Genomic DNA, 18,514 nt, shown 5'->3' with positions numbered 1-18,514 from the left:
TCATTACTCTGAAGTTTAAAGTTTACTGTTAGTCACACAATCCATAATGTTTTTCTTGCTGTTATGTGCTTATTCAAATTTTAGAATTTCAAACAATGAATTATTATTTCTTGGAAATTATAGTTTATTATTGGTAATTATACTGAACATGATTATAGTCTCACATTAATTAAAATATGATTTGTTATTAATTATCCTCAAGAAATGTTTTTGTTTAAGACTGTTAATATTGTCATACCCTTTTGAAGATCTTCTGGGGTCAAGAACATTTGAATTGCTTGGCCCTTCTGCATGAGTTACTCAGTGGCTATCTTAAGGAGGAGGGAAAGTTGGAAGTGCCAGCTCCTGAATCAACACCCCAAATGCCATCTCCTATGGATAAGACTCAAGCTTTTAAGAGTGAGCAGAGTTCAGATGACCTGCGGACAGGCGTCTTTCAGTACATACAGGATGCTGGTGAGTCCAAACAGTGTCAGCGTCAGAGTGCGTGTGCCCAGGTGCAGGTGAAATGAGCTCACTAAATATCACTGCGTAGCATTCATTCATACTGCAGTGTGGGGGTAGTGTATACCAGTCATTCCCTCTTTTAAAATTGACTTTTCCCACCTCAAGTCCTATTTTAAAACTGATCAATTAGCTTCTGTATGTGATTTCCTTTTATTCTCTCTCCGAGAAATCAACATGTTCCTTTTTAAAACCTTACCATTTTGTTTTCATTTGGCAGAGCCTCTGAAACTCCCTGGTACCTATGAAGTCTTGTTCTGTAATGAGACAGAGGAGAGCCCAGGCATGATGCTGTGGAGATACCCAGAGCCTCGAGTGCTCATCCTCGTGCGAATAACTCCTGTACCTTTCAACACCACGGAGGACCCAGATATCAGCACAGCCGACCTGGGGGATGTGCTGCAGGTGCGTGCGCCGTGGCTGCTGGCTTCTTCCTAAAGGGAAAGCAGAGCGAGGATGCGGCCCATTCATAAGCAGAGAGCGCTTAGCGCATGCCTGTTGCTCATGTCCGTGGTAGGACAGACATAGGGCACATTCACTTGTGTGCTGTGTGTGTGCTGCATGTGTCTAAAGGAGAGAAAGATTTCCATGTCTCTGGACCACCTAGAGTAGTGCAGATCAGGGCAGTTCCGGGGTCCCAGGCAGCAGCCAGAGTCAGTATGAGGTTGTGCAATGTTTTATAACTTAATAAAAATATAAGGAACCAAGGTATGGACAAAGTTCAAAATCAGAGATACTGGCCTAGGGAACAAGACAGGGCTGCAGTTTCTGGAAGTTGAAGAGAGCTTGCTTTGGAATTCACAGTGTGGATCCCGTGTATAGAATAGCATAGGATTCACAGTGTGGATGCTGTGTGTAGAATAGTGTAGGATTCACAGTGTGGACGCCGTGTGTAGAATAGTGTAGGATTCACAGTGTGGATCCCGTGTGTAGAATAGCGTAGGATTCACAGTGTGGATCCCGTGTGTAGAATAGCGTAGGATTCACAGTGTGGATCCCGTGTGTAGAATAGCGTAGGATTCACAGTGTGGATCCCGTGTGTAGAATAGCATAGGATTCACAGTGTGGACGCCGTGTATAGAATAGTGTAGGATTCACAGTGTGGACGCCATGTGTAGAATAGTGTAGGATTCACAGTGTGGATAAAGGAACACAACAGGTTGGAGCGGTGCCCTGATGCCATCCCCTGAGACCCTGGGACCGTCCTCGTGTTCTGCCAATAAGCAGCAGAATTTAACTGGGGTCTAGGAATGGGTCTCATAGGTAGAAACAGCTCTTAAGTTGCAATCTTAGACTCACATCATTTGTCTTGTTTCCATGGAGAAGTTGAGAATAGAAAATGTGTAGCATTGGTCACAGGTTTGGATGAACTCGGATTTTCTCCTTGGTACCTAAAGTGCCTGACCCTAGAGTTGCTGTTAGGGAAAGTGGCTGACACAGTCTCATGTGCTGAGAGCCAGTCTGGCTGAGACCTGTCAGTCCAGTTGTCCACCAGGCTCTCTTTGCCTGGGGTCTCTCATCTACTCTGGGCTCTTACAGTCTTTTACCTCCTCTTCCAGAGTTTCCTGGGCCCTGAAAGGAGAGATTTGATGGAGTTATTCCATTTAGGACTGAGTGTTCCAAGCTCTCTCTCTCTCTCTCTCTCTCTCTCCTCTCTCTCTCTCTCTTTCTCCTCTCTCCTCTCTCTCCTCTCTCCCTCTCTCTCTTCTCTCGCCTCTCTCTCTCCCACTCTCTCTCTCTCTCTCTTTCTCTCTCTCTCCTCCCTCTCTGTCTCTCTCTCTCCTCTCTCCCTCTCTCTCTCCTCTCTCCCTCTCTCTCTCTTCTCTCGCCTCTCTCTCTCCCCCCCTCTCTCTCTCTTTCTCTCTCTCTCCTCCCTCTCTGTCTCTCTCTCTCCTCTCTCCTCTCTCTCTCCTCTCTCCCTCTCTCTCTTCTCTCGCCTCTCTCTCTCCCCTCTCTCTCTCCCTCTCTCCCTCTCTCCCTCTCTCCTCTCTCCTCTCTATCTCCTCTCTCTCTCTCCCTCTCTCCCTCTCCCTCCCTCTCTCTCTCTCTCTCTCTCTCTCTCTCTCTCTCTCTCTCTCTCTCTGCGCATGTCTGGTTATGGGTCTGCTTTTGTTCCCATCTACTGCAGGAGAAGCTTCTCTGGTGATGGCCGAGCAAGACACTGATCTATGAGTTTAACAAAACGTCACTAGTCCTTTTATTACTGTGTTCCTTCAGCAGAACAGTAGTTTGAGGTTTCCCATTGGTCCCTGGCCTTTCTAGTCTCAGGTTTTGTGCCAACCAAGCTGTGTTGGGGATGGGTTCCATCTCATGGAGCGGGTCTTAAATCCAGTCATTGGTCAGTTACTGCTACAACTTCTGTGCCCCTATTACATCAGTGTATCTTGTAGGTAGGTCACCGTTGTAGATCGAAAGGTTTGTACCTGGCTTTGTCTTACCTTTCTCCTCTGCTGGCATGCAGAGTACCTTCCTTCCAGTACTGTGAACTCTAGTCAGCAGGAGTGGAAAAGCTAGGTAGGCACCAGCTTGACTCCTCTGTGTTCAGGGAGTTATGTAGATGTTGTCTTCAGCAATAGAGCCTTGCTGTCAGTTTGTGGGAAGCAACCATTAGCCTTGGCAATAGCCTGGGTTGTTTTGGGGGTTTCCATGGAGCCCCTTTGGCCAATCCAAGAATATAAATCTTTTAAAAGAAGAATTTACTGTTAGAAAAGAAGCCCTGTCTTCTGGGAAGGTTATCTTTTGTGTTAATAGCTTGTTAATGTCATAATAGTTATTCTGGGGAATCTTCATGTAGTTAATAGATGTCAGCTTTTGCTGACAAAGTGACTGCCCCGGGAGACACTGTCTTTCTCACAGTTACACCAGCAGTGGTTTCCGGGTATGATTTCCAATGTGAGGGAGGAAGAAACTCCACGGAAGGCAACTTGAGCAAAAGTGGAGAGTTAATATCAAGGGAAAGCAGCCCTAGAGAGCAAGAAAAGGTTGGCGTGGATGGACCGCAGGGGAGTACCTCTGGGAGAAGGGCTGTCCCTGGCTGAGGGTCTCTTCCCGAAAAAATTCTTCCCAGAAAAGGAAGTAAGAAAGGAAGAAAAGAATTTGTCTTACTGTGTCTACCTAGCTTCTCCTCTTGAACCTGCTAAAATGACGTGTGCCACTGTAATCCCTTCCCTGCCCCCCCCCAGTTCACCTCTGTATGTAGGCAAAGTCTCAAATCATTCAGTACACGTAGGAAGTCATTTCTTGTCACAGCAATGTAAAATCATGGCCTGCGTTGGTTGACCAGTGCACTGGTGGCATGGCAATTTCACAGATTCACAGTGATAACAAGGCTGCAGCACTTTACATCTCATTGTTTAATTTTTTAAAAGATTTTTATTTATTTACTGTGTGTGTGGTGTTTTGCCTGCATGCAATATGCCTGCGGACCAGAAGAGGGCACCAGATCTCACTGTAGATGGTTGTGAGTCGCCATGTCGTTGCTGGGAATTGAACTCATGACCTCTGGAAGAGCAGCCAGTGCTGTTAACCTCTGAGCCATCTCTCCAGCCCTCGTTTTTTTGTTTTTTATTTTATTTTATTTTATTTTTGGGTTTTCGAGACAGGGTTTCTCTGTGTAGCTTTGGAGCCTATCCTGGCACTCGCTCTGGAGACCAGGCTGACCTCGAACTCACAGAGATCCACCTGCCTCTGCCTCCTGAGTGCTGGGATTAAAGGTGTGCGCCACCAACGCCCGGCTCATTTTTTTATTTTTTAAGCAGTCTGAATTTACAGTGTGGGGTATTGTGTTGTCTAGATTAGCATGGATTTGATCTTAGTTTACTCATGGCATTTAACCCACTACACTACATGACTACATAGTGCATAGTGTAGTAGATATCAACTACAACTTCATTCAATTTTACAGTTATATGATTTTTTTTTCTTTTTTTTTTAATTATGTGGAAAATATTCCAGGTCAGGCATATATATATATATATATATATATATATATATATATATATACACACTTGATATCATATAAGGAAGTAGAGCAACAGACTTTAGCTGCTCTGCAATTGACTTTACAATCCCCGTATAATCCTAGGACACATGAACCCAACAGGCAGAGGTTCTGGTGATTCACAGTGTAATGAGGTTTGTCTCTCCCATGCAGACTTAAAAAGAGTAAAAGGACGTGGCCTAGGGTGATTGTTTTCAGCAGAGCAGCGTTGGGCGGCTCACTCAGAGTTGCACACCTGTCCCCAGGGTCCTGAGCTTTCTTTCTGTTGTATAAGCACCTCCTGCCCACTGGCAGCTGTACTGATGTGTCCCAGAAGGCTTTGTGCCTATCCATCATCTTTAGGAGGATGCTCAAAGCCAGATATGTGAGATTCATTGTTGCTGAAATGCAGAAATGGGGGGAGGGGGGGACCTGGATAGGCCTGGAGGAAGTGAGCAGCCGAGCCAGAGCCGTAGGAGTCGCGGAAAGGAAAGTGCTGTGTACCCAGTGGACACTAATAAATGTTCATGGATGATGGACGGTGCTGGGTCAGCTGCTAAGAGTGGCAACTTCCAGAAGCCACTGCCTCCTTTTTTTTGGAGGAAAAAGAGGAAATGCAAATAGAGTATTCCCTGAATACATTTTTCATCGCTCTGCTTTCGTGGAACAATGTAGGATAGGTCCCAAAGAACTCTGATCACCTCAGTAGACAGAGATGAGGAGACCAGAGCTGGATGCTGTGAGCAGTGAGAGGGCTCTAGCGCTGTTCTCAAGGTCCTGTCACTTTCTAGGAGGGACAAGGGCACAAGACAAAGCCAGGCATAACCTGTTAAAGACTGGGAAACACTCAGGGCATATCTTTTAACAAAGCAAGTTTGCAGTTCAAGGCTGCATGGAAGAGATGGATGTCTGAGTGGTCACCGTGAGTAAGTAGGATGTCAAGAAGTAAAGAAGGGAGAAAGAGTCTATTTTAACAACCACTGCCAGGGCTGGGAATGTAACTCAGTGTTAGAGTGCCTGTCTACCACGCGTGAGGCCCTGGGTTCAGTTCCCAGTACCCTTAAAAAAACAAGTATGCTCAGCATTGAACAGAGAAAGTTCAACGTTACATTTCTGGGAAGTAGAAAATAGTCTGACTGACAGAGTGAATGAGGGCGGGGCCAGTAGAAGGGTTCTCACTGTGGTCATGGCATGCAGTCTGTCCGTTCCACTAAGTGCGCTCCTAGTGTGCACAGAGCACCAGATTTCCCATTTTCTGTGTCCTGTCTCTTCATCACCCCTATAACCCACGACATAAGTCCCGTGATCTCCACTTTGGATGGAGGGTGTAAGTGAGGGCTATAAGTTGGGTAATTTCAGGGATCAGGGAGGAGATGAAAGTAGGATTCACGCTGAGATTTCTGGGGATCCCTGAGGCCCCATGTGTTGTGTTGATTTGACTACATGGAGACCACGGAACTCAACTTTTACTTCATAGCTTCATTAGCCATTGACAGTTCAGTCTGTGTAGAGTAGCTTGGCCCAGTGGTCTGTGAGGACGGAAAGGAGAAAGGAAAGACAGGCAGGAAATGAGAATCTTGTCAGGGCTCTCAGAGATGGCAAAGGCTATAAACAAAGAACGCAGTTTTGATAGAGAACGAAAAGAATGTGAGAGATGCTGAGAGAGAAACAGACAGGCATGCCTTTGGCAGCTCTTGTAGGCCAGAGGTGACAGGCAGCTGTCAGGCCAAAGAGAAGTATGCTGTGTGGAAACGGGGGGTGCAGCTCTGCCAGCGTGGTTCACTTTGCAAGGCTTCACATGGACTTGAGACCCGAAGCCAGCCCTGTGGAGGGGCGGGTGGTGTCCTCGTGTCAGAGAGAAGGTAGGGGTCTGAGTCTGCTTGGGCTTCTTCCCTCAGAGAAGTGCATGATGGCTGTCACAGGGATTTGCTCTGGAAACCTTCAGGGCCTATGAGCTGTGTGATTCTCTGCTGAGAGTCCCAGTAATGTGAGAAACTCTACTGGAGCTATTTTGTTCTCTACCAGAAAATGCAAATCACCAAAGGTTTAAACAAAGCAGTAGCTCATGTCCCCTCCCACATGGGTGGGAATCCTCGGGACTGTCTGTACAGAGCCTTATAGGCCAGGCGTCACCAGCCTCATGTGACTCCAACACTGGATGCTGGCACAGTCCAAGATGGCTGCACAGACTTCAGGTCCCTTGTTCATACTCTGGCACAGGAAAAGGATAGGACAGATGGAAGGCCTTCTCCTCCCTTGGGGATGTCTCTTGACGCCTACATCCTGTACTACTGTACTGCCAGGACCCAGAGTCCAGGATTCAGTCACTTGGCCACACCTTGCTAAGGGGAAATTAGTATTTGCTGAAGAGGAAGGAATGAGAAGATGCTGGGAGGCTAGAGCAGTCCCAGTGGCAGGCAGGACGGTGTCCAGTGCTCTGCAGACTTCCGTTTGCTCCAAAGCTCTCCTCTGATTTCTCACTAGGATTGCATCATCTGTTCAATGGTGCAGTAAGAAAATGTACTTTGTAGTTCATTAAGAGAAAACTCTGTTGAGGTAGAATCAGATAAAACTTACAAAGTCCATGAGATTTTGGATATAAAAAGCAGTAAATAGTTTGAAATGACACCATCCCTTACCCTTCGGGAAAGAGGTAGGGAAGGAATCTGTCAGTAAGATGTGCTTTTAGAGTAAATGGAAAACATTTGCAAACTGGAAGAATACTGAAGTCATTTTTGTCCTGTCACTTTATTTGGTGGTAGAAATTTTACTAGCCTATTTCTCTTTTCCTATTAAAGACTCTTGCACTTAAGGATGGGGGAAGGGAACTGTTTCTTTCTGGAAACAAAGGACTGTGTCTAACAACTAGAGTGTTTGATGTTTACTATTCAGCATTAAGATGTTTGGGAGGAGCTGGGAAGATGGCTCCGCAGGTACGAGCTCTTGTTGCACAGCCTGAGGACCCATGTGACCCCTCAGCGCCAAAGTAAAGAGCTGGGCATGGCTGTATGGGAAGAGGAAGTGAGATCCCTGCAGCTGGCTGGCTGCCAGCCTCACTCAAGATCCAGTGAGAGACGTGAATTGGAGAGAGATAGGGCAGGACACCCAGCATCTCCCTCTGGTGCACACGCACCACATACACAAAAATACAGAAAGTCTGGGTTGTAAAACTATCAAATGAAGCAATGGTAAATATGACTACATAGTGCATGAATTAGTTTCCACTAAATGGAATTCCTCCTCCTTAGATCCATACTAAAAACCACACTCGTTAACTATTATTTCTTAGACACCACTTTGTTTTTTTTATTAATTTTTTTATTAGTTCAAATTAGGAACAAGCTTGCTTCACATGTCAATCCCTTCTCCCTCTCAATCCCCTCCCCCCAACCTCCCACCTGTCCCCACCCTATCCATCTCCACTCCCCATGCAGGGTAGGGTCCTCCATGGGGGACCCCAAAGTCCACCACATCATCCTGGGCCGAGCCTAGGTCCTCCCCATGTGTCCAGGGCAAAAGTGCATCCCTTCACGTGGGATGGGCTCTCAAAGTCCCTTCTTGCACCAGGGAAAAAATACTAATCCACCACCAGGGGCCCCCTAGAGTGCAGAGGCCTCCTCATTGATGCCCATGTTTGGGGGTCTGGATTAGTCCTGTACTGGCCACCCAGACAGCATCTGGGGTGGCCCTTGTTCAGGCCAGCTGTTTCTGTGGGTTTCTCCAACCTGGTACAGACCCCTTCGCTCTTCATTCCTCCCTCTCTGCAAGTAAGTTCCAGAGTTCAACTCAGTGTGTATCTATGGATGTCTGTCTCTGCTTCCATCAGACACTGGATGAGGGCTCTAGGATGGCATAAAAAGTAGTCATCAGTCTCATTTTAGGGGAAGGGCATTTAGGTTATCCTCTCCACCATTGCCTAGATTGTCAGTTGGTGTCATCCTTGTAGGTCTCTGGAAATCTCCCTAGAGCCAGATCTCTCCTCAGACCTATAATGGCTCCCTCTGATATGGTGTCTCTCATCCTGCTCTCCTCTATTCTTCCCCCAACTCAACATTTCTGCTCCTCCATTTCCTCCTCTCACCTCCTCTTCTCCTCCTCTCATTCTGGCAGCTCCCTCTCCCCTACCCTCATGCTCCCAATTAGCTCATGAGACCCTGCCCCTTCCCGTTCTCTGGGGTCCGTGCATTTTTCCCTTAGAGTCCTTCTTGTTTCCTAGTTTCTTTGGTGAAGAGGATTGTAGGCTGGTAATCCTTTGCTCTATGTCTAAAATTCATATATGAGTGAGTACATACCATGTTTGTCTTTCTGTGACTGGGTTACCTCACTCAGGATGGTTTCTTCTAGTTCCATCCATTTGCCTGCGAATTTCAAGATTCCGTTGCTTTTTTCTCCTGAGTAGTACTCCATTGTGTAAATGTACCACATTTTCTCTATCCATTCTTCACTTGAGGACATCTAGGTTCTGGCTATTACAAACAATGCTGCTATGAATATGGTTGAACATATGTCCTTGTTGTATGAACATGCATTATTTGGGTATATGCCCAGGAGAGGAACTGCTGGATCTAGAAGGAGATCCCATTTTCCTGAGCAACTGCCACACTGACTTCCAAAGTGGTCTTACAAGTTTGCACTCCCACCAGCAATGGAGGAGTGTTCCTTTTTCTCCACATCCTCTCCAGCATAGATTGTCATTGGTGTTTTTTATTTTAGCCATTCTGGCTGGTGTAAGATGGTATCTCAGAGTTGTTTTGATTTGCGTTTCTCTGATGGCCAAGGATTTTGAGCACTTTCTTAAGTGTATTTCAGCCATTTTAGCTTCCTCTGTAGATAATTCTTTATTTAGTTCTGCAACCCACTTTTTAATTTCATTGTTTGGTGTTTTGGTGGCTAGCTTCTTGAGTTCATTGTATATTTTGGAGATCAGCCCTCTGTCAGATCTGGGGTTGGTGAAGATCTTTTCCCATTCTGTGGGCTGCCTTTTTGTCTTATTGACTCTGTCCTTTGCCTTACAGAAGCTTCTCAGTTTCAGGAGGTCCCATTTATTAATTGCAGATTTCAATGTCTGTGCTACTGGTGTTATGTTCAGAAAGCAGTCTCTGTGCCGATTCCTTCAAGGGTATCTCCCACTTTCTCTTCTAGAAGATTCAGTGTGGCTGGATTTATGTTGAGATCTTTGATCCATTTGCACTTAAGTTTTGTGCATGGTGACAGATATGGATCTATCTGCAATCTTCTGCATGTCTGAATCCAGTTGTGCCAGTACCATTTGTTGAAGATGCTATCTTTTTTCCATTGTATAGATTTAGCATCTTTGTCAAAAATAAGGCATTCATAGGTGTGTGGGTTAATATCAGGGTTTTCAATTCGATTCCATTGATCTAAAAAAAATACAGAGGTGTACTAGATTGCCTTTCTATACTTCTCCCAACTTTTTTTTTCTCTCTGAATCAAAGTGGGAGAAGTATAGAAAGGCAATGTAATACACCTCTGTATTTTTTAATTTGAGGGTTTACATCTGATATCTGCACCCTTTGCACACTCCTTCTTCCCCATGGCCTGTTTCCCCTGTGTTTGTGAGGACACACAGAGTCCACTTAGTGATGCCTGAGTGTGTGTGTTTTTAGGGATGACCCCTTGGAATTGAGAGCTCGTCCTTGGAAGAAAGAAAAGTGAAACAAGCTGGTTCTCCTTCTCTGGGAAGTCACTGACTTCCTGTGCTCGTCACCAATGGGTGGGCTGTGTGAAGTTTTCCACCATGTCTGTTGGTGTGGTCTTTGCATGGCTCACATGGGCAGGCATACTTGAGAGTTCATGGGGAGCAACATCCATGTCCTGTCCAGAAGAAACCGTTCACACGGCAGTTGTCCAGGTCCTCAGGCTCTCACAGTCTTTCTCACCTCTTCAACAATATCCCTTGAGCCTCAGTTGTAAGGGCTGTCTTAGAGATTCCTCACTGGGGGCTGGGCACCCTACAGTGCTTGTTCTCTGCTCTGATAGTTTCTATCTGCTGCTGATGGATGTGAGAACTACATTTATCTGCTGGTGTAACCAAGGGTGCTTGGGAGATGCTTGGAAACTATATTACTTCAGTAATGGAATGTCAGTGGGTTCTTCTTGAGAGCCTAGTCACTGGCTCTTGGAAACTATATTACTTCAGTAATGGAATGTCAGAGGGTTCTTCTTGAGAGTCTAGTCACTGGCTCTTGGCTCGGCTGACAACACTAGGCATGAGTTCCCTTGAATTGAGTGGGCTTGCGATCTAATTAGGCAGATGTCAGTTGCTCCTAAGATGGCACCACCAAAGCTTGGCCGGCTGGTTACCATGGGCGAGTTACGGGACTCCCCTACTCTGGCTCCCTGGTCTGTAAATTATGAGTAACACTGTTCACAGTAGTTGGCATGGTGTCTACCATTTCGGAAGGGCTGTATGAATGTTAGCAGCTACGGGCTTGCCCTAGGCAGGTACCGGTTTGCCTCTGGTCTTGCCTAGACTATGAACATTGAAAGATATTTGAGGTTCAAAAATACTGCAGACGACAAGCTCTTTATCCATTTCCTGTCCTCTTTATAAAGACATTCATCATCCAGATGAAAGGTTCATTTGTTACCTATTTTAAAGTAAATGTCTTCCAATCTCCTAATCCACCACCTAGTTTTAAAGGAGGAATTGGCTCTGGCAAGATGGCCCAGTGTGCAAAAGCACTTGCTACAAGCCTGACAATCTGAATACAATCCCTGGAACCCAAGATAAAAGGAGGCACCCAACTCCCAAACCTTGGTCCTCTAACCTGCGCACGGGTGCTATGGCATGTGTGTTCCACACATGAACCATGTGCACATTTGAGTTCTTTTTGTGTGTCAGATGTCCCTTGGAGATCAAACTCGAGTCACTAGGCTTGGTGGCAGGCCCCTTTACCCACTAAAGCCATCTCACCAACCCTCCAAGTCCATTTCAGTTACTCAGGAATAATATTGGGGACAAAAATTGCAATGGAAAAGAGGATATATATGTGAGAGGCATCTACAGTTTCAGTGCCTAGGTTTGGCCAGTAATAGAAGAGAAAAATTAAAGATGACTCTTTGGGTCAGTCCTAGGTAACTAACCGGGTAGAATGCTACCATTAAAGGGAGCTTGAAAAGTCAGAAAATATGGAGTCGTCAGAGGTATGGGAGAGACCCGTTCTTCCGTGAACACTTAGAATTTAAGGCTGTAAAGGGGTAATGGTAAAACGTTTACCACAAGCTTAGAAATGATGACAATTAAGCAACAAGCAGTAGTTATTTAAGAAATCGTTCCGGGAATTGTGCTCATAGAATTAAAACTGCAGCCACGTGAAACAGAAGTCACACTCAAAGGAGTGCCAGGTTCAGAAATGAGGGAACCAGCAACAGAACCACAAAAACATTACATCCAGCAAGCAAATGGCGGGTGAGGAAATGTTTGTTGCAGGTGAACAGTGTCCTGCTGAAATACCTTGTCCTGGCCCCTCAGACTGTGAGCTGTCTGAGAGTCTGGGCCTTATCCATGTGCTGCTGTGTGGTGGCTAACTTGCATTGGTAACTGCAAGAGGCTATCTCTTACTTTTTCTTAGTTCTCCGTTCCCATTCATTATTTTCCTGCTTGGTGCCAACCTTGTATAGGCAACTTTAAATGACTATTTGTGTGATCATGCTATAAAACTCACTCTAATTTCATCATGGCTGTCACTCTTACTTTCTATACTAGAAAGCAAAGGCTTAGATGAATGTGAGTACACTTTACAGACTGAAGGACTCCTGTGGCTGACTGATTTTTGAGGCACTTCAGGGCAGGAGTGTGCAGATGTTTTTTCCAAAATAGACCTTCACGTACGGTCTGTGTGCCTCAGATTTACCAAACCTTAGATACTGTCCGCAAACAGCAGCCTCCTTCACTCTGCTTTTCCACTCAAACACTGTATTCTACTCTATAATGCATTGTATTGCTTCTGTAATTATGAAATAATTTTTTAATTTCTACTTTATTACTTATTGCCGAACAGATCGTCTTGCATTGTATAAAACTGAAGTAAATCAAAAGCATGTGTCATATAGTTTTCTAAATATTGGTGTCACAATGTTTGAATATCCCAGACTTGGACAAGTCAGTAACCACAGACGGCAGTGATTTCTTCACAACTTTATCAGCCATACAGTAGCACTGAGATACTTGGAATGCTGCAGAAACAGCTCAATTGGATGTTGAGTCGAGGCTACCGTTGGAACCCATTCTGATGTTTTTCATAGGCTTTTTGTTGTTGCTTTGGTTTTTCTCTTTTGGTCTGGTTGGTTTTTGGGCAAAGAATGAAGAAGGATCTCAGCTAGCTCTAGAAATACCCAATCAGATGGCAGTTTCAGTGGAGAGATGACAGACGTAGTTTTGGGGTGTGTGTGTGTGTGTGTGAGAGAGAGAGAGAGAGAGAGAGAGAGGGGGGGGGTGCCATATATCAGCTGACTTGAACAGACCAGAGGAAACTTCATATCACCCAGCTCAGCTCTCTAACACGCTCTCAGATGGTATCTGTTACACTAATTTAGAAATAAGCATCCACTGAATTCCTAGAGTTGCCTCATTCAAAGTCAGCGAGATACACTGTCATCCCTTACAAACACTCAACATGGATTCTGCCCTATGGTAATAAAATGTTTGTATGTGTGTACTTGTCAGGGGCAGAGGTCAAAGGCAAGTATCTCCCTCTGTTGCTTTCCACTGTGTTTGGAGACAGGCTGTCACTGAACTCAGAACTAACTCAATGAATGGCTAGCTGTTGTGGTGTCTCCCGGTGGGGTTAGAGATGCACACTGCCATGGGCAACTTTTGAGGTCCTCGAGCTTTCATAGCAAACATTTTACTGACTGGGCCATCTCCTTGACCTCCCTTTTCCCTTCCTTCCTTCTTTGTTTGCTTGCTTGTCATGTGATATCGCCCAAGCTGAGCTTAAATTCTTGATAATCTTCCTGCCTTGGCCTCCCAAGTACTGTAATTCCAGAAGTGTACCACCTCACCAGGCTGCACTGACTGATATACTTCTGATATCTCTTTCAATTTACAACAGTTTCCTCGTCCTGTGTCATGTATGTGTTGGGAGGGAAAGGATTCTTTGACCTGGAACGTCTCCCAGTCTGTGCTGTGGACCGCTGGTTGTCGAGTAACAACACTATTAAACTCCTCCGTTGTCCCTCATGCTTTTTGTAATCCTGAAGTTGCTATCCAGTGTGACTAGATGTAAGTTGAACTTTGGAAAGATTACTTCACAGGCAACATAGTATTGCAGCACAGTGGGAGGCAACAACCGTGCCTGCTCACGCCACTTTAGGTGACGTGAAGATTGACCTGTGTGAGCCATCACATGAAAGTCCCGTTAACTTCTGAGCAGCCGTTGTAGCATCTACTAATACGCTCTGTGTAATTTCCCTAACCCACAGGCCTTAAATCCAGTAGTGTGTTTTTACAGCATTCATGGGTAATTCCTGTATTGCCAGAAGGTTTACTTCTATTCAGTTGTCCTGTCCCCCGCATTCTGTCTTTGCTGTTACCCACACAGTACACACTCCATGTCTCACCGTCGTGACATCTGCTTAAGACTAATTAGCCTAAGGTCCTGTAACAAGCAGGTGAACACAATTGTGAATTTGTTCAGTGAAAATTTAACTATAAAATACTGAGAAATGAATAAGTTGGGTTCAAGCTGAGATCAAAGTGGACAATAGTGTTGACTTATTCTGAATAAATCAATACTAATGTCCTAGAGACTTAGGATTTTTCTAGCTCCAGTTTTAGATCCAAGTCATTTCCATGTTAGCATCCCTTTAATGAGAGAAAACTGTAAACTCTGTGTTGGCTCGGTTTGTAGAAAAGCCATGATGTGCAGCAAACACCATTCCATGAAGAGAAACTGTCACAGAACAGGTTCTGAAAGACTCTACATGTCACTTGGAGTTTCATGGCTTGGAGCTTCTCTTGTCCAGAGCAGCAAGTTTCTGTGTGTGTGACTTCCCACCCTCCCTCTGAGCCCTATGATTCTCACACTAATGAATTCAAATGGAGAAGGATTACTGGGCTAGAACTCAGAGTCTGTCTTCAGAGCCAGAATGGAGGAAAAGTTACAAAATACAGATGTCTGTCAGGGATTCAGTCCAAAGAGAAAAGCATGCCAGAAGTTAGAAATAGATATGTTATTCCATAAAAAAAAAAAAAAAAACTTGAATTTGGCTTTTAGCCAGAAAAAAAATTTTTCTTAAATACTCAGATCAAGCTATTAAGCCTTAATGTACTGTTGAGGTACAATGAAGTGTGTGGCTAGAAAGACATACTTTAAAAGTCAGAGCTCATTATGTCCTAGTTTGGGCAAACCAGCTTCCACTTCCTTGGAACTGCGCCAGATTGTACCTGTCAAAGAATCTGTAATCCTATATTTTTATTCATGACTAAATTTGTTCCAGTGTTCTTTGAAATCGTTAGCTCTTGCATATTAAGAATTTAAAATAGAGTACAAAACCTCCAAGGTATTTTTTAATTACATGTAAGTCAAAAAATGTCCATACTTCTAAGTACTAAAAGTTAGCCATTCTGTTGTTGTTGTTCTATTGGGATTTCTGTTTTATTCTGTCATGGGAGGCGCACATTTGCCACAGCATGAGTGGAAATCAGAGATTTTGTAGCTCTTGGTTCCAGTTGTGAATACCAGGTGTCAAACTCGGGTACCCAGGCTTGGCAGCAAGAACCCCAAACTGTTTAGCCATCTCACTGACCCCTGTTTTATTGTTTTTACTAAGGGAAAAGTCTCTAAAATCAATCCAATTTATTTTAATTACATATTCTTGTTTCCTTTTTCCATAATATATAAAATAAAACACTGCCCAGCACTAACGTATACAAAATGGGTTTTTTGTTTTGTTTTGTTTCTTTGTTTGTCTTCGAGACAGGGTTTCTCTGTGTAGCTTTGGAGGCTGTCCTGGAACTCGCTCTTGTAGACCAGGCTGGCTTCAAACTCACAGAGATCTGCCTGCCTCTGAGTGCTGGGATTAAAGGTGTGCGCTACCATCACCTGGCCTACAAAATGTTCTTAAGCTTGCATAGAGTAGACAGGAGCCTTCTTGTCTCCTACTCCTCATCCCCAGACTTTCTGCCTCTTGGAAGAAGTAACTCTTTACTGAAGGGGAAAAGAAAAAACAAAACAAAAACAAAAACAAAAAAACTGACAAAGAGCAAATTCTCCCTAATATAACCAATTCATAAAGTTTACTGTGGAATCAAAATAAATGAGTGATGATCACTGCCAAATGCATTTGTGGTTTTTTTTTTTTTTGATGCATATACATCATATATGTGACTACTTTTTTGCCTTCCACATGGCTGTAATGTTGAAGTGGTCACTTGCGAATATGATTTTCTTGATAAAGTAAATACTTTTATTCTCTTTATTTAATTGTTTTCAAATTCCAAGAACTGTTACATGTTGTGAGCAAAACTGAGTACACATAAAATGAGAAATTGATTTTGATTTTACACTTAAATTTAATCCATTTTTTTCCAAAGGTAGTTAGTTCCCTGTGGTATGTGCCAATTACATTGTCATTTCTCGGCAATATGATTTATGGATGTTTGAAATGTGCTAACTCATACTTCATTTTGTGTTCACAGTGAAATCTTTTAAGGTAAGAGAGGCCTTTTCGTGGGCCTCCAGGATGATCAGGCACATCCTGTATCACTGAGTTTATGGTTTCTGGTTCTGGGTGTTTTTTTATTTTCATTTCTTGACTCTTCAACAGAAGCCTTGTATGTCATCCAGCCAGACTTGGGAAAGTTGTCCCTCTATAGAACTTTGATAGCACCTGGTTCTATTTATTATTGACTCTGCTCTCCAATGCCCAAGGTAGTACTCAGTGAGGGGAAGCCATGCCTAAGAGGAAACTCAAAGGGAAATAGACTTGTCCACCTTGCTGATCCTGCCTCCTGAAAGTGATGACCCAAATGAAACCCTGTGTGTGCTCACTGTAGTCTACACTTTACACACTGTGTGTGCTCACTGTAGTCTGCTCTTTACACACCCTGTGTGTGCTCACTGTAGTCTACACTTTACACACTGTGTGTGCTCACTGTAGTCTGCTCTTTACACACCCTGTGTGTGCTCACTGTAGTCTGCTCTTTACACACCCTGTGTGTGTGCTCACTGTAGTCTGCTCTTTACACACCCTGTGTGTGCTCACTGTAGTCTGCTCTTTACACACTGTGTGTGCCCTGTGTGTGTTCACTGTAGTCTACACTTTACACTCTGTGTGTGCTCACTGTAGTCTGCACTTTATACACCCTGTTTGTGCTCACTGTAGTCTGTACTTTACACACCCTGTTTGTGCTCACTGTAGTCTGCTCTTTACACACTGTGTGTGCTCACTGTAGTCTACACTTTACACACTGTGTGTGCTCACTGTAGTCTACACTTTACACACCCTGTGTGTGCTCACTGTAGTCTACACTTTACACACCCTGTGTGTGCTCACTGTAGTCTACACTTTACACACCCTGTGTGTGCTCACTGTAGTCTACACTTTACACACCCTGTGTGTGTGCTCACTGTAGTCTGCACTTTACACACCCTGTGTGTGCTCACTGTAGTCTGCTCTTTACACACCCTGTGTGTGTGCTCACTGTAGACTGCACTTTACACACCCTGTGTGTGCTCACTGTAGTCTACACTTTACACACCCTGTGTGTGCTCACTGTAGTCTACACTTTACACACCGTGTGTGTGCTCACTGTAGTCTACACTTTACACACCCTGTGTGTGCTCACTGTAGTCTACACTTTACACACCCTGTGTGTGTGCTCACTGTAGTCTGTACTTTACACACCCTGTGTGTGCTCACTGTAGTCTGCTCTTTACACACCCTGTGTGTGTGCTCACTGTAGACTGCACTTTACACACCCTGTGTGTGTGCTCACTGTAGTCTGCTCTTTACACCCTGTGTGTGCTCACTGTAGTCTACACTTTACACCCTGTGTGTGTGCTCACTGTAGTCTACACTTTACACACCCTGTGTGTGCTCACTGTAGTCTGCACTTTACACACCCTGTGTGTGCTCACTGTAGTCTGCACTTTACACACCCTGTGTGTGTGCTCACTGTAGTCTGCTCTTTACACCCTGTGTGTGCTCACTGTAGTCTGCTCTTTACACCCTGTGTGTGCTCACATCATCATTTTCTGTGGATCTGTGAAGACAGGTGAATGATTAGGGTAAAGACAATAAGATCCTTGTGGTATTTCTGGTAAGAAGTTAACACACAGCACCTGGAATCTGTGCGTATCTGCACCAGGTACCGTCAGAGAAGCACAGAGTCCCCGAGGCCCAGGAACTAGTGTTCTGTCTGTGTGCACAGCCCGGATGCTTTTATTGAGAGCGGTGAGAAAGCTGTGTCTGACTGTGAAGTTCAGAGAAGAAGGCGTCTTAGTTGGAGTGGTTAGGAAGGTGTTATGTTTTGACTTTTGCTTTTCTAGAAAGGAAGGAAGGAAAGGCTCTTAGAGAAGGGAGATTTGGGGAAACGCTGAGGAGACAAACTGATAGCATCTGAAGTCCTGTGCAGCCCAAAAGCCGGAAACTGCTCTGCCGAAGGAGCCGGGGCCAGAGTGGGACTAATCCTTAGAAGTCTGTGGAAAGTTCATTTTGATGAGTCCAGGTTATTCTCCTGGGTCATTTACCCGAAAGTACTAGAGGTCAGCCACACTGAAGTACGTGTGCCTTCACATACTGCTGCCCACACTCAGGAGTTGACAGTGTGGGCGTGTGTGTCATGCACCCCTGTCATGCAGTCTGCCCCACACTCAGGAGTTAATGATGTATACTTGTGTGTGCCGTGCACGTGTAGCTGACGGTGTGCACACGTGTGTCTCGTGCACGCGTAGCCTCGAGTTTCTTCTTTCTCCTTCCTGACGTCCACAGCTGACTTTCCCATCAGAATCAGAAATCTCAAGCCTCTCCTGCCCCGTTGTCAGTGTCTCTGTAGAACGCCGG

At 44.8% G+C, this 18,514-nt stretch overlaps 1 protein-coding gene across 4 annotated transcripts in view; it reads left to right on the top strand.

The window, feature by feature from the left end:
* LOC100763509 (vacuolar protein sorting-associated protein 13B) overlaps nt 1-18,514 on the top strand; it is a 437,125-nt gene that overhangs the window by 318,300 nt on the left and 100,311 nt on the right. For all 4 annotated transcript variants that reach the window (XM_027431500.2, XM_035449622.1, XM_027431502.2 and 1 more), the window contains 2 exons: nt 249-456; nt 725-909. In XM_027431500.2, coding sequence (XP_027287301.1) covers nt 249-456; nt 725-909 — 393 coding nt within the window. The remainder of the gene's footprint in view (nt 1-248; nt 457-724; nt 910-18,514) is intronic.

Source organism: Cricetulus griseus, chromosome 10 (genome assembly GCF_003668045.3).
Source record: "Cricetulus griseus strain 17A/GY chromosome 10, alternate assembly CriGri-PICRH-1.0, whole genome shotgun sequence".
Lineage (NCBI taxonomy): Eukaryota > Metazoa > Chordata > Mammalia > Rodentia > Cricetidae > Cricetulus > Cricetulus griseus.
Note: the sequence above shows the minus strand (reverse complement) of the source record. Positions and strands in the feature narration are given on the sequence as shown.